Raw genomic sequence first — 16,244 nt, forward strand, 5'->3', positions numbered from 1 at the left:
CAGCTTACCACGAGTATTCTTTACAGCCCCTTTAGATGTGAGTACATTTTTTAGTGGTGATGAAGATGAACTATACCTTAGTTGAAGAATAACCATAATGAAGATACACTTTTCGAGGATGGTATCAGTTGGATTACATGGACTAAATTGCGATAGCTCAATTTACTGTGTTATATTAGCACGACCAGATAAATAGCAGGAAAGAGCGAAATAATATGGTTATAGGAATAAGCATAAAGAATAAACATTGAGGATATGGTCCGAAAAATCAAATTGTGAAGGTATTAATAAAGGAATGCTGGATTTTCAAAGTCAAAAAGAAGATAAAGAGTGAATGCGCCTTTGCTATTGTGAACAATTGTCAGCTTTATCACCCAAAGTCTTCAGCTACTTATCGTGCTTATCATATAGACTTCAAAATTGTTCATATTTATTCCAATTTTAAATTTTACAGTTTTATTTGAATTCATCATGGCACTAGGACGTGATTTAAATATACTGCATAGAATATATTCTATTCACTTATTTATATTTTAATTAATTGTTATACAGAGTTATTCAAAATAATTCATTTAGTTACATTTGACTAAGATCAAGAAAAAAATTTTTAATTTCACCTAGTTTTTATTTTCATTATAGATCAGATAATAAAACTGATACATCTCAACGTCCTTTGAAAATTGCTTACTTACCTTGTGATACAAAATTATTACCACAAGTTGATTTGATATTTACAACCTCTGGTAGGATTTTTTAAAAATTTGTTTTGCTTTTGTTACCATGATATTATATTTTTGTAATAATAATAATAATACGATTCAATGAATAGCTGTAGGCTCATGTGGTCAACTTTGAGACACACTTTTTTGTATAAACTGTCCAGTAATTGCGTTCAGTCGTTCTGCCAATTAGAAAAGTAAATGATGTTATGGTATTTAATAAGTACTGATGTATGTCTACGTGAATTATTCTAACTTTGGGACAGACCAATTAATCTAAACTTTTTGAGACATTATGTAAACATATATTTGTATGGTATGGCAACTCGAACTGATGTACGTACTTACGAAGTTCTACGTTGTGACTGACTGACTGAAACATATATTTGAACTTACCAGTTTTTCACTTGTAACCTTGATTGTTTTTGTATGAGCGTATATGTGCCGTTTCGTGACCGCTTGTTCTATTTGTCATGTTTATTTAGCCTGCTTTTCTTATCTAGCTATAAATGTTGAACCACACTTGAAAGAATTGTGTGGTCTGAAAAGCCTTTGTCCATGTCACACTTCTTACCGTCTGTTGGAGTAAATAAAAGTCTGAACTAAATTTTTTCCAATTCAATTCGTATATGGCTTTTACTACCAATACTACCCAATGGGATTCGCCTAGTTATTTATAGTATACGGAATCAAACTGAAAATTCATATCTCACGGTTCCTTCATAATAGATTCCCTGTGTTTCCATAATGCAAGTTTGAAATACTCAACCCCAGTAGTGTCCTACTACCAGCTCAATTTATTTGTCTTGCAGTAGAAATAAAGAAATACATTGTCAAGTTAATGTTCACATTCTAACGAAGAATTAAATCAAATCAAATGATAAACTTAATGACATTGTTAATAATGATGACATCGTTCTACGCAGAATGTATTTAAGTTTCCTACCAAACGCTATACTCAAGGTTTTATTTAAAAACTATGGGAATTAAAGGAAGTTAAGTGTTGAAAGTCGAGGTAGAAGGAATAGTAGGAAGCGAAGAAGGAGATTGTTTATTGTTATATCTTGTGACCGAGTGGATGCCTAGTTAATGTGCGACTTGATGAGACCGCCAATCAGGGAGCAGCGAATCATCGATTGGAACAGTGACACACGAAAACCGTACGAGCAGTCTAGAGCGCTTATCGATTGTGCTTCTGCCTAGCCCAGCCAGTTAAGTCCAAAACACCAATAACAGCCTCTGTGGTATGAATCATTATTCACAAACATACTGGGTTTATATACCAACCAAACAGACCACATCGTACCATAAAATAGAAAATAACATTTGTACAGTATTTAGCCAAATGTGGCTGCGAATAGTAATCAATAAACTGATGATAACTCAAGAATCGTATAATAATAGTTCGAAGGTCAAAATAAAGCTAATGATAAGAGGAACACGAATATGATTAGGTTAGTTACTTGACAATTATACAATAGGAAATATACATATTACGTTGGTCCACAAAAAGTCCTCAAAAGTTACCATTCACAATTCTCTTCGGGATACAACAATCATGAACACAGTGGTCTTGAGTGCTGTTAGAGGTATGAGGGTGGTTATCACTTCGCGGTTGCCCACACCGTGGAAGGGTTCTTCTAGAGGTACCTGAAAAGGAAATTGGGTTAGAAGTGGTCTTAATGACCTGAGAGCGTGACCGCAGTGCCCAAGGGACAACTGCTTGAGGTCGGTCACAGACGACCTTTTTGTGGGTAGTTTTTGTGTTAGCTCCGTACTTGTTGGGACCTTACCGCCGGAGACGAATATCCATGGAATAAGGCAAGGTGTGCAATTTTAGGGTCGAACTTTTCTAACCCCACGCCTCCTTGTGGGAAGGCAACATCGCTGTTATACTGGTTGTCTGAAGGAAACACCTTACTGCTGCCACATCTCTGTACAGTCAGCAGTACGACTTTGCCTTCGGACCTTGGGTTTGCTGCTTTTAGTCTTATCGCTCTTCAACCAACCTGTCTGGCATGGTAGGATGTTGAGGAATGATTGTTACAGTAGGTATAGCCCTATTAGTTCATCGTAGTAGGCAAGCCCGATCACCGTGTGAAGTTAGCAGCAGCCGTTGGGATTGTCAGGTCAGTAAACATTGTAATTTGTACACTACATGCTATGAAATAAGATATCTTTTACTTGTCATTAAGTACGATTCTTTTTTTCAAATTAAAAGCAAATGCCTGATAAAAGGTTGAAAAATAAAGCTGATAAAAACCTATTATTCATTATCTGTGGCTACAAACTTCTAGACATTCACACATAGAAAGTCCGCATTTATCTTTTATTTCATCATAGTATTTATTTACTGGAATAAAGTTCAATCCATATTAGAGATGTTAGTTAAGTGAAATTGCATAAAATACTTTCGCATGATTTTCCACAAATTAAAATCCAGTCAACCCTGAATTTATAATTATTCACGAGAATACACTTGTCCTATTGATTTTCTCGATACTATTTACTTTATGTTCAATATTTGCAACAGTTATTTCAAACTATGCAAGGTCAGTTACAGTTTTTTTTACTTATATGGGTTCGGGTGAAAGTCTCGAGTCTAATTAGAATGTTTAGTCAATGGAAACAATCTTCACTTAATGCGAAAATTAGTATACTCACTTTGTTTCATATGAAACGGAATATTTAACGACACTTCTAAAGGTTCTGTGTTGAAAAAATCGAACTGCAATATAGAAATGACTCATGATAGAAATTTAATTGCATAATATAGTACAATCCATCTCGTCCAACTGTAGTTTTTCTCCAATCTTCATTATATATGGGATATATCATTATGATCCTGTTTGTTTATATAAAAAAATGGAATGCAACGAACACCAGTTGGTCGAAGACAGAAAAGTTTTCTGCAAATTTGATATTGCGAATGAAGCATTTATCAGTGCAAATACGAATCGTAATCCTTTCTTTAAAAACATTCCAAAGTACTATCCAATTTCATATATACAGTTAATGAGTAAAAAAAATATAATACTGTAGTCCTACATGGAGCTCTACAGTTACTTTATCACGAATCTGACTGGTGAGAAATATTATGCATCGCGCGACCGATTAACTGTTCCTCTGAGATATCACGAATAACTGTTGTGGAAACGGTAATCGATTTAGCTCATGAGTGTGAAAACCTTCAGACAGGTTAATAATATATATTTAAAACATTACTCAAATCTCCCACTGTAAACCACGACAGTAGGCAGGAGGAGTGTACTTATTGTGAGAAGTTACAAAGTATTTATGTAATACATCATATTCAAAAATGAACAATATTTGAGCGAACAATTGTTTTCAATAACTTCATCATCAGGCTCTACATTTACAAGTTCTAGCTATATTACGATTGCTTTACATAGCCGAAGCCATCTGGATCAACTCCAGAAAACCAAACTTATGCATCCAGAAAAGGTATATCCAGCCACTATGTTTACCTTGGCTTACGACTGGATCACCGGATTCCAAAACTAAATATTATAAACCTCCCTCTTTTCTCTTTCCTTCTTTTTTTGTTGATCACCTCTATCTTAATCTTCACATCCATCATTTCCAATTCGTTCATCTTAATTACCTTGATAACACCCCCTTTTATTACATATTATATTCACACAAGAATCTTATTATTATTACTATTTATCATTATTATCTCAATTAAGAAGATGAACTTCTACCATGAATTTTATTCACACAATTTTTTTGCATTTTCATTTTTCCTATATTACTATTATATTGATTGTGACTGGACACTTTATTGCAAATCATTTTGACCTTTATTAAATGACCTTTCCAATTTACAAACAACACAATTTTGAAGTATATATGTCATTACAGATGTAAAAGTTCACTATTTTAAAACATACAACATTGTCAAATTCATTAATACATGCCTCATTTTGGCCTTTGTAAAATACCATAATAATTATGGACTTATAACTGTAGAGCCTGATGATGAAGTTATTGAAAACAATTGTTCGCTCAAATATTGTTCATTTTTGAATATTCTATGGGAATCTCTAAACTGCTATAATACATTATACATAGCCCTCAATCTTCAACTTGCATTTTTACGGTGTGTTCTGACATCTGGACTTTCTTCTCGTATGGTCTCCAAGGCTTTTATCCACGCCGTGCTTTCGATGCACTGAAATCCTTCACTCCATTTGACAGTCGTCGCAACATCGACCTCACATTCCTCTACACACTACTTACAGACAATCTTGGGAATAGCGCCCACTACGCCACTATCTATACGAAGGAACTTTTTCTCTGGAATGAATGATAACAAACACTTCATAACATGTAATTTTAACTAATTTGTGTGTGTAAAAGAAAGTAATTTATTCATTGAAGAACGCAAAAGTGATTTATATACCTATGAAAGTATATATCTACATTAAAGATTATATTTGGTTGGGAAGATGACTGAAATCGTTTTCTCCTCATTAAGTGATGCACATCCTTTACTTCTATAACACAGAAAGTTGTGATGCATTCAACTAAACAAAATATATTTATTAGGAAATAACAAGTTGTATTGTTTTACACCCCTATTCAATATAGATTTGTTTGTTGAGCACTTATCAATTCTACTAATGAGACAAGCATTTATCTGTGGCATAATTATTCATGATGTCGGTCTAGCGTTAAAAAACGAAGAGTTTTGCAAGCTCCTTTACCGTTATCGTCAACATTTTACAAACCAAGCTAATCGAGGCCGAGTAAGTTAGCAAAAAATTACTTGATGATTACCCATGTTTATTTCCCTTAATAATTAATGATGTAGTAAACTCAATGATTCTGTAGATAATAATTTGCTGTTTCAAATACAAAATATGCAGTTTTCCTTTTTTTTATTGAGAAAACAAATTCACTAAAATGTAAATATATATTTACTTGACTAAAAAATGATACAGTTTAAGTTCCATTCTATAGGGAAAAATACTCGGGATTACTTTACTTAGATTTTAGTATGTCAGTCTAAACACCTGAAGAAAATGTTACCGCTGTAATTAATAGCCAACCAATTTAGAAGAGTGGGTTATTGCAATAATCCCTCATCTGCTAGTTTCCATCATCAATCCATTTTTATACTAATCTGAGTCATCTAACAAGAAATACAAATCAATTACGTAATCTCAAGTTAGGTAAATATCAATGGTGAGGAACTTTTTCAACGGCCAATAAGCAAATTTGGTGTACATTATTCGTTACTAGTTGTCAGTTAATTCATCTATCTTTAATTACTTTGTAATTTTTTTTTGCTCTGTATATATTTGGCATATAATTCCCATTTATACATTAAAATTAAAACACGAAGTTCAGCGAAGGAATCTCTTTTCAACGAATTTATTATCAAGCTGTACAATCGTATATATATATATATATATATGAAAATGTTTTGTTAAAGTACTAATACTCTATGTGCATCTACCAGTTCACCTGCTCTTGTGGAGCAAGGTACATCGGCTGTAGCCAGCGCTCTCTTTCAACTCCGATACGAGAACATATCCCAGTTTGGTTCTACAAGGGTGAAAAGAAAGCGGTTATGAGTTCTATACTTGAACACCTAATCGATTTTAATCATTCTACGGATCTACAGTCTGATTTTAAGGTTGTTTATATGATTCATTCAAATCTACCTAGATTTCTTCGTATCAAACTCCTAAAAATAGGCGAAGCTCTTACCATCCATAAGCTCAAACCAGAACTATGCGTACAAAAGAAGTACGTTTTATCATTATCGTTACCATGGCCGTAATAATAATAATATTATTATTACTCCATTTCCCCTTTACTTATGACTTATATTCTCATTATTTTATTCATGAATATTCATCATATCACCTCATTTATTTTTACACCTCGATGACATTTAATGACCTTTAATTATTGTAACCAAAACATTTTATTCATTTTAATCATCTTTATTATATTCACTAAATCTATCGTTACTACTCGTATTACGTAATCTAGTATTATAATCTTTCTATTACGTAATCTTGGTTATTCGTGTTCACAATTCCTCACGGAATTAGTACTTTAATAAAACATTTTCATATATATATATGATTGTACAGCTTGATAATAAATTCTTTGAAAAGAGATCCCTTCACTGAACTTCGTGTTTTAATTTTACTGTATATATTTGTCTTTTATGCTTCTAATAATCTAAATTTGTATTATATATTAAAAATTTTCATTTCTATTTCAATGATTACAGATTATATGTTTTGGTCAGATGAAAGTAGAAGATGACAGTGTATTTTCATCGTTCACGCAGTATGGTTAGAAGAAAAAAAAAGGACAAAATTCTTGAACAAATAAAATATACATAGAAATATATTATAACAGATTATTATAAATCATAAGAGAATAATTATTTGAACAATATAGATCTAAACCATTTTTTTTCATTTTGCTACTATTATCATTGAACAGATATATTTATTAATTACATTTATTTCCTATTTTCTTTTTTTTATTCGTTACCTAGAAAATAAAATAAAATTGTTAAGTATTATTGGTTTCATTTTTAATCATATAAAGATCTATATTTTCTCTCATTTAATTTCCATCTTAAATGAAAGTTATCAAATTTTTTTATATGAATTGAATCACATATATGTGCTGATGTGACATACCCAACTTCTGTTTGGTGTTATATACCTATTTATGCCAACAAAAGGAGCACTACACTACAATATTAGTAGTAATCTTTGGTTAAATGGATAAGAATCAATTATTGATTGTTCATGGAGTAAACATGGAAATACAAAGAAGAAAATAGGTTTTGTAGTAGAAAAAAATCAACTTAAAGTACAAAAAATTGGAAAGCATTCAATAACCGTAGTTGTATAAATATGAGTGTATTGTTGAACTGCTGAATTCTCAGTTGTGCATTTGTTTTTGTGCTGAATGTCTTTTGATATCGATTTATTTGGCTTGGTAGATGGTTCTAATAGAACTATTTTACTTCAGTGATGACAAGTTTTTTTTCAAGAATGAAGTTATTGATTGATTTGCAATCTGTAAAAGTTAATACTTAAAGAGGTTGTTAAAAAAAGTAGTGTCAGACTAGTATAATCACTGCAAGTGAATATAACATGATAAATACACATTTGATCTGGTTTAGAGAGCTAGTTTATAAATCTACGAATCAGGTGCTGATTATGCGGTAATGAGAAAAATAGTTTTTATGGGTGTTAAGTGCTAACTACGATAAGCGTAAAATAGTATGAAGAATAAATAAGCAATTGGTACTTTATCAAAAATTATTATTATCGATTTGTTACTTCCTTATCTTTAGTTGTTCACTCAAATTTACATCTTTAGATTACAAATAACAATGCATACAGATATATTCATCAATGTATTTTGAAAGAATAGATTATTTATAGCGGATTGCGAACAGTTGAAAGAAAAGAAGTGGTTAGGATTCGTTATGCAAACCGTGGCAGTTGATGTTGCGTCATACCAGTAGAATTAGCGTTTACTACTATGACATAACATAAGTAACCATTAGTTTCCGCTTCCTCAAGTAATTTTGTCCAATGGCAGTAATTTTTAATATGGTATTCATTCGTTTAGGGGATTCATATCCTGGTGTAATTTTACTCCTTTAACACTGGTGTGGGTTACTTATATCCACATAAGAAGTATATGGTGATGGTCAGACATAGAATTATTTTGGCAGAAGATCGATAAGGAAAGAACAAGAACGAAGCGCAATCAGTATGAAAATGCATGAACAATGAGATCAGGGAAGCTAAACTGATATTTACAAAAGGAACAGTCAAGATTGAGACGATTGATTGTTATTTTGCAAATTAACTGTTTACTGTATCGTTGTCGGATTTTAGTGACGTCTGTAATTTTCGTGTCAAATACATTGGATTGTCTCCACCCGTGTTCCTGCTCACTACAACACTACTAAGTTTCATTTAAGCGGAATAATTCTTGAGTATTTGCTAGTTTTTTTTTCATATTAAGTCTGTTTGTAAAGGAAATTACCTTTACATTTACATATTTGTCAATGATAAAAAATATCTGTTTAACAAACTACTTACATTTTACAAGCCAGAAGTGTTGAAGAGAAGTAATTCCTAGTTGGCTGATAACATCTATGCCTTTTCTATCCAGAATAAATAACTACTAAGTATAGAACAGGCACATTAGTTTAAGAATTCAAGACCTCGAAAATGAACTGGTTAGAGATGACCAGTTGATAGTGTCGGCGGAGAAATTAGGGCTTCACTTATTCCAAATGCATAAAATGAAATTATTATTTGCGTTTATGTTTGTGTGATATTTTACTGATGAAAAAATCTTGTTTTGACTATCGAACTACAATACAACCATTGTATAAAGATGGCTGTAGTTGATGTTTTGACCGATACTTATTTTTTTGTCTATTACAAATCTAGGGAGTGAAGTAGTTGGACGCGTCGATAACTTCACTTATTTTAGAAGTCTGATCAATTGATTGTTATTTTGCAAATTAATTGTTTACTGTATGGTTATCAGATTTTAGTGAGATAGTTTGTAATTTGTGCTTAAATACATATGATTGTTCCCACCCGTGTTCTTGTTCACTACAACACCTCTAAACTACAGTAACTACTTGTGTGCATCTCGGAGGATGCTGCGAATATAGACCAGATAAAGGTAATAAGTTGCAGTAATAACTAATTGGCAACGGAACTTAATGTATCATTATCTTGATGTTTTCCGTTTAGATGGAATCTATAAAACAAACAACGAATACTTTTTTTTGTAAAATCGTTGAACTCAACACAAATTTCATGGTATCACCATTTTGTTTTGCCTCTCTTAGTCTAGAAACTTTCTCAGCGATTAGTCCGTCCCTACATTTCTCCAGACTAGCAGCAAGTATCAGAAGCCTCTTAGGAATCGTGACAGGAGGATGTTATTTCAATAAATTTGTAAGAACTAAACATGATCAACAATGTAGACGAAGTTGGTCAAGCTTACAGACTTTGAGATGTGTGTCAACAGAACCGTAGCGGAACATCTCAGACTTTAACGTCTTATATAAGTCTTGACCAAAGAATAAAAAATAAGTCCTAAGGCAAATATGCGTCCTATGCAAATATGATGACGGAGCTGAACGTATGGTTTAATTTCTCCTCACAAATGATTCACAGTATTGCTAATATTGTACATGTTGGTGCAGAAGTAATATTTTCTGATCCTATTTTATCATTATGACATTATAATTAGTCAATTGTAAGTACAGTCTTAATGGTTGCCCATATTTAAGGAATACTGGTTCGCATTATGTCTTACAAACATTATTCGTAAATGATCAGTTTAACAATTCAATGAACTGATTGTGGCAGAAACGCATTCAATAACACATTATGCTAGTTTCTTAAAAGTTGCTACCTAAATCATTTTACATATTATACTCTCCATTAGTATTCTGCTTCTACATTTTTAATTTATTGATCAATATTTGACCCTTTACTACATTTTTTTTGTTTATTATATGGTGTGACTAAAATATTTGCTTAGTATAGAGTTATTCATCAACACTGTGACTTAAACTCATTATGTATTGAAGTAGCTTAAGAAAATTTATTGTTAAACATCAGTAAAACAGTTTCCAGAACGTTTTAGAAAATACATGACTTTAAGATCATAAATTTCATAAGAGCTCCACATTCAATCATAATACTTCTTATGGAATTCAACTAACCAGATCTTACATATAAATGATTTACAACTAATTAAATAATTATTTCAGCTGGAAAAAGTGTGACCATGGATAAACTAAGCACATAATTCAATAGCACTTAAACCGATCACTATTTCTTTAATATTTTTGGTCATACACTCAAAATTTATCCTTAGTGGTCCAAAAACACCTACAATCAGTTCAATGTCAGTCGGCCTATCACCAAGTTGGTAATTTGTTAACCTACACCCTTTGTACATCCATTTGATCGAAAAACAAGAGTAAAGATTATGCTTTACATTTATCATACGAATAACCTCTTCAAACATGAACACTTGTGGGGAGTAGTGTAACGTCTTGTACTATATTACACCTACATAGCTTATTCTAGTTTCTGGACAAGCCGATTCACCTATACATTATGAGTCATATTTTGATCTTGTTCATTATTCGCTTATTAACCTTGATTGCTTTTGATATGAGCGTGTGTGTATGCACACTTCGTATCTTATTCATCATATGTCTGTCATTCATTTTTGTCTGCTATAAATACTGATTAACGCTTGCTTAAAATGAGTTGGCTTACCAGCCATCTCCAATACGTGTCATGTATGCTTCGCTCGCTAACATTTGCTCATGTGCTCACAGCTTTCTGGCCTATGTTACTTGTCAATAAAAATGTAGTTGCCTCTTCCCTTTGCCTTCTGATATTATACACCGTTAAGATTGGTATAATAACGGTTATCGAGGCGGTCAATTGACGAAGCACGCCACTACACACTAATGACCGTGAAATCTCAAAGTCTAATTAGTCAGATGATATTCCTCTATCTACAACAGCTAGTGATAAGATAAACATGTCAAGCTCTCATATTTTCTATTATTACGACTCAGAACTCAGGATATAAATGGAGGTCGTAATGTTTACTCATTTGGATTTGATTCTTTTCTGTTCATATCATTGCCTTACTGATTTACCTTCTGTTAGGATATTCACAAATTCTATCTCGAACGTAAAGTGGTATGTTTTCACATGTTTTCAGACTTTTTACATATTTCACATTTCGTTTCCTATTGTTCAATATTTACAGTTGTCCTAACTATAAATTTCACGTGTCGTTTTCCTATTGGTTAATATTCACGGTCATCCTAACTGAATAAATATGCATTGTCTGTAAATTATATTTGTTCTTCTTCTGACCCCATAAACAATTCTCATTTAACGGTTGTGTTCTGATATATTGGAGTTTGGGGAACAGTATTGGGGTCGTACTGGGATATCTGAAGTTAGTCAATCGGTAGAATTTCGAGTAGCCACATCGCGTTCGACAATGCCTTCTGAGGAATCTTCATAAGGTTCTTAAAAAGCATTGAGGACTGGACAAACTTGACAATGATCAATCAATGTGAACATTCTAATCCTACAGGTCAATGGCAGTCAGAATGTCTCAACGATGACATCTCCATCGCTCGAACTGGATGGTCCGGGCTCAAAATCTCACAGGGAACCTCATTTCCCTTATGATCGGCAGTATACCTTGCTAATGAATGCCAACCAATATAAAAGTCCATCTTCGGAGTCTTCTACTAACTACTGTGATGTATGCTACTTATATATGTCAACATAAGTAGTATGTAACACGAGTTAGAAATGGGATACATGGCAGCAGAAGGCTAAGAAGATTAAAATGAAGAAAACGGAGAGGGATGCATAAATGAGTTGAGAATTGGAAGAGTCATAAAGAATATAAAAGACAATTGGTAGGGGATTTGCAAATGTAGCTTTTAATGTATACTATTGCCATTGTACGAAAGAACTCCGTAATGATGCAGTAGTTGTAGCTCCGTATATTAGAACTGTCTTGACGTTCGTTTTGAAGATTCTCACTTTGATATTGACTGACAGTTCATTTGAGTTCCATATATTTTCAATTGTAAGAATCCTGGTCTTACTTTGCTAATTCGTGCCTTGACGTCTGTATCAGACCTCCTTATTTCTCAATGATAATGACCTCGTACGTAAGAGTTTTGTACCGCTTCTAGAGCTTGCCCATCAAGTGTGATTTGGTTGGTGTTGGCTGTGCTTCATTTTAGGATCTTGCTTTTTCGCTTATGTATGTTGAGGTTTACTGATGCAGAGGCTGCTTCTACACTGACTGAACCTCCTTATGGGATAAAAGGGCTAGGTCATCTGTGAAATCTAAATCGTCTAGTTGCATTCAAGCTGTCCATGGTATTCAGTGCTTCATATCAGACGTGGAGATCTTTATAGTTCATTCAACTACAAAACGGAAAAGAGTAGGACTAAGCAGCCTTGTCTGACACCGGTCCCCACTTGGAATGCATCTACCAGCTGTCCTCTATGAATGATTCATCAGTGTAGTCTATCGTGTAAACTAGGCATAATGTTGAAAGTCTTCTAAATTACTCTGTAGGGTCAGTAAAATATCACTGGTCCCTAGTCAAGTCGCTCGGCATTGGAGTCACTGAACGTCGATCAGTGTACCGATTCTCGTCAAGGGCGAGAACAACTGATGCACACCATTTAGTTGTACACAATGGCCTGGCCATGTAGCTTCGATCGCAAATTGTTTTTGTGCCTATTCTTATCAATACATTTATGCCATAATCCTATGTTTTAATTATAGTCATCAACGTAACCATCGTGCCTGGATACGATGAAAGTGTAGTTTACGTTAGATGTTGACCGTGAGGCATGAATTCGACGAAAGAAGTTGATCATGCTCTTCCCAACCAGCTCGAACAGGCACCTAATCATCAACACAGATTGCCTACGTTGGTGATTTACAGTATCAAAATGTGGAAGGGGGTTACATGAGTTTCTCCCATCCACGTTGTCAAATGCCTTCTCATAGTAAATGGCGTTGAAGTATAGTGATAAGTTTATCTCAGTTTATTTATCAACAACGGTAAATACTGCAGCGATTTGGCATGTGCACGACCAATCCTTGCGGATTCTAGCCTGTTGATCTCGAGACTGGGTGCTATTGAATCTTTCATTCGGTTGAGCAACACTGTTGAAAACCTTTCCTGTTTCTGACAGTAGTGTGATTCCTCCATTGTCCTCACATTGGATCAGATCTCCTTTCTTTGGTATCTTGATGAGATACGCTTCTTTCCAGTCCATCGGCACTTGTTCTTCCAAATCTTCCTAAATAGAATGCAAAGCATGTTTGCAGTTACTTCAATGTCTGACTTCAGTGCTTCAACTGGTAATATTATCAAGTCCTGTTGCTTTCTCACTCTTTCTTTGTCTGATGACCGGCCATCCCGGTTTCTTCGATCGTTGATGGATTGACATCTGTTCTACGCATATGTTCCTCCGTACTTGATTCTTAGTGATTGGCATACCTTCTTTGTCCTTGATCGGTTTCTGGTTTACTTTATTTCCCTCAAAGTTCCTTCGTCGTGTTACATAGTTCTTTGATATTTCCCATTCTATAAATGCATTTCGTGCTTCTTTGGACAGGATCAGAGCACCTCCCTGAGTGTGTGGAGCATTTTCCTTTTCGTGACCGGAGTACAACAGCGTGTCTCCCGTGCCTAACTTTTATTGTCCAGCTTTGGTCCAATGGATTTCGCTGATTCCGAGTACTGCCAAGCTGTATCTCCTCATTTCCGCAGCTATTTGGTTGGTGCTTTCGGCCTCCCACATTGTCTGGACGTTCCATGTACCTGTGAAACTTTTTTTGCTCTGGTTGTTAAGAGGGGCATCAGCCTCGTAACTTCTGAAAAATCTCGGCTTTCATCATAAGGCGTCATAATTCTTCCTTAAACTCAGAGAGCAGGGTTTAAATGGTGCCATACGAAAAGTTTGGAATGATAATACGACACATTTAGATCTCCTATCTATTTTTCAAGGCGGGGTGAACTATGTAATACTCCTGATGGTATTCTGCGTCTAAATGTTCGTGCTGTTGTTCCTTCTTGATTACGTAAATCTGTTCTTGAAGATATTCATAGTGGACATTTAGAAGTTTAGAAAATAGTATCCTTTGCAAGGCTCACATGTTGGTGGCCAAAGATAAGCGCAGATATGCGTCGTATAGCAAGCGATTTTAAAGAATCTCATAAGTTGAAAAGTCAATCTCCCAAGTGGACTCTATGGTCAATATCGTCTGTGGCCTGGGAAAGAATATTCTGGTTCATTTCTTGGCAAATACTATGCACTTTTTGTCACTGATTATTTTTCGAAGTGGCCTCGGTGTTCTTTCACAACTTCACCACATTCTGACTTCACAATCCAAGCATTAAGATAGGCGTTCAGTTGAGAAGGAGTTCCCATGGTGTTTGTGGCTGACAATGGCTCTCATTTTGCTGTGGATGAATTCACTGCCTGGTTGAATGATATTTGGTGCAAGTGTCTGTTTACTGCTCCCAGTCACCCTTGTTCTAATGGTCAGGAAGAAAGTTTTGTCAAGACATTGAAAGTTGCTATTGTTTTCTCAACATTCGATGAACTGGAGAGGGGAGTAGATACATTTTTACTGCAATATAAAAATACTAACAATTCGGTAAAGAAAGAGACTACATCACAGCTTTTAAAAGGAAGGTTTCTTCGTCTGAATATGAGGCGTTTTGAGTCTGTAGAACTTACGTATTATCACTGTAATGATCTCCAACCAGCTACGGAGATTGTGGTGACGAATATCGGGAAGTATATGATGCGAATTCCGGATATCAATGATTTGAGTACACACAACCGACATTTCTATCAAATAAAATTACAGGAACCATGTGAGCCTGTTCCGATTCAGTTGTTAATTCTAATACTAATGAGTATATGCTGGATCATAGAGAGTCTTTATCCAATACACAGTCTGAAATGCATGCGATGGACCTAAGGAAAAGACGTTCAGCTGATTGCCGAAACTTATATTCCAATTTAAGCTGTGGCAGATGTGGTGTTTGTATGAAGTAATGATTTCTTTGTATTTAATGTCTGCCTGATTTCGGATCCCAAATACAACGCGTTCGTTCGTGCTCACCTTGTTCTGTTTGGTCTAAATTGCGTTATTTCTGAGATTCCTAGTTCCTATAGTAATTCAAATACTTATAATTATCATAATACCTCAATTTTATTAATCGTGTATTTATCTGTATCTTGGCAATCCTTATGCATCATAATGCACTTGAAAGAATACATTCAACAAATGCTAAATATCAGAACATTCAAGTGACATTTTTAAGATTTTTGGAACTCTAAACTGTTATCATTTTTTGTCGAACTTCATATCCTGAAATTTTTAGCATATAACAAAGCAGGTTGTTGTATGAAATTATGAATGGCAGTAACATGAAGGGATGACAACTCTCACTCCCATACTGTACCATAGGGTACTCCATCAGACACAGTTACTCAGCTAGACGACCTGGAGTTCGCCACTTCTTTTTTGTTCATATCCAACGAGGAGATTATCTACTCACATAAATAATTTACCACCATTCCCAATATCACTGAGCTTATGTAGCAGCCTATTATGCGGAACCGTCGAAAGCCTCACCAATGTCGACGAAAGCCACATCTATATGTAGCCTATAGTGTTTTAGAACACACCGACTATTACGGACTAGTAACACATATGTGGGACATGAATAGCCTGTCCTCAAATCACACTGCTTTTCGGAAAGAATCATGTTTTCGTCTAGTTACTAGTATAAGTCCATCCGAATCTTTTTTAGAACCTTGCAAATCACCCGGACCGATAGCTCTCAGGTATTTGTCCTACATCTGTTTGAAAAACAGGAATCAC

At 34.4% G+C, this 16,244-nt stretch overlaps 1 protein-coding gene across 1 annotated transcript in view; it reads left to right on the top strand.

The window, feature by feature from the left end:
* Nucleotides 1-16,244, top strand: part of Smp_196570 (putative spectrin beta chain, brain 4 (Spectrin, non-erythroid beta chain 4) (Beta-V spectrin) (BSPECV)) — a gene marked incomplete at both ends in the record, with an annotated part of 57,456 nt that overhangs the window by 19,781 nt on the left and 21,431 nt on the right. Inside the window, 2 exons of the mRNA XM_018794594.1 lie at nt 640-743; nt 5,334-5,491. Coding sequence (XP_018648992.1) covers nt 640-743; nt 5,334-5,491 — 262 coding nt within the window. The remainder of the gene's footprint in view (nt 1-639; nt 744-5,333; nt 5,492-16,244) is intronic.

Source organism: Schistosoma mansoni, chromosome 1 (assembly GCF_000237925.1).
Source record: "Schistosoma mansoni strain Puerto Rico chromosome 1, complete genome".
NCBI classification, from domain to species: domain Eukaryota; kingdom Metazoa; phylum Platyhelminthes; class Trematoda; order Strigeidida; family Schistosomatidae; genus Schistosoma; species Schistosoma mansoni.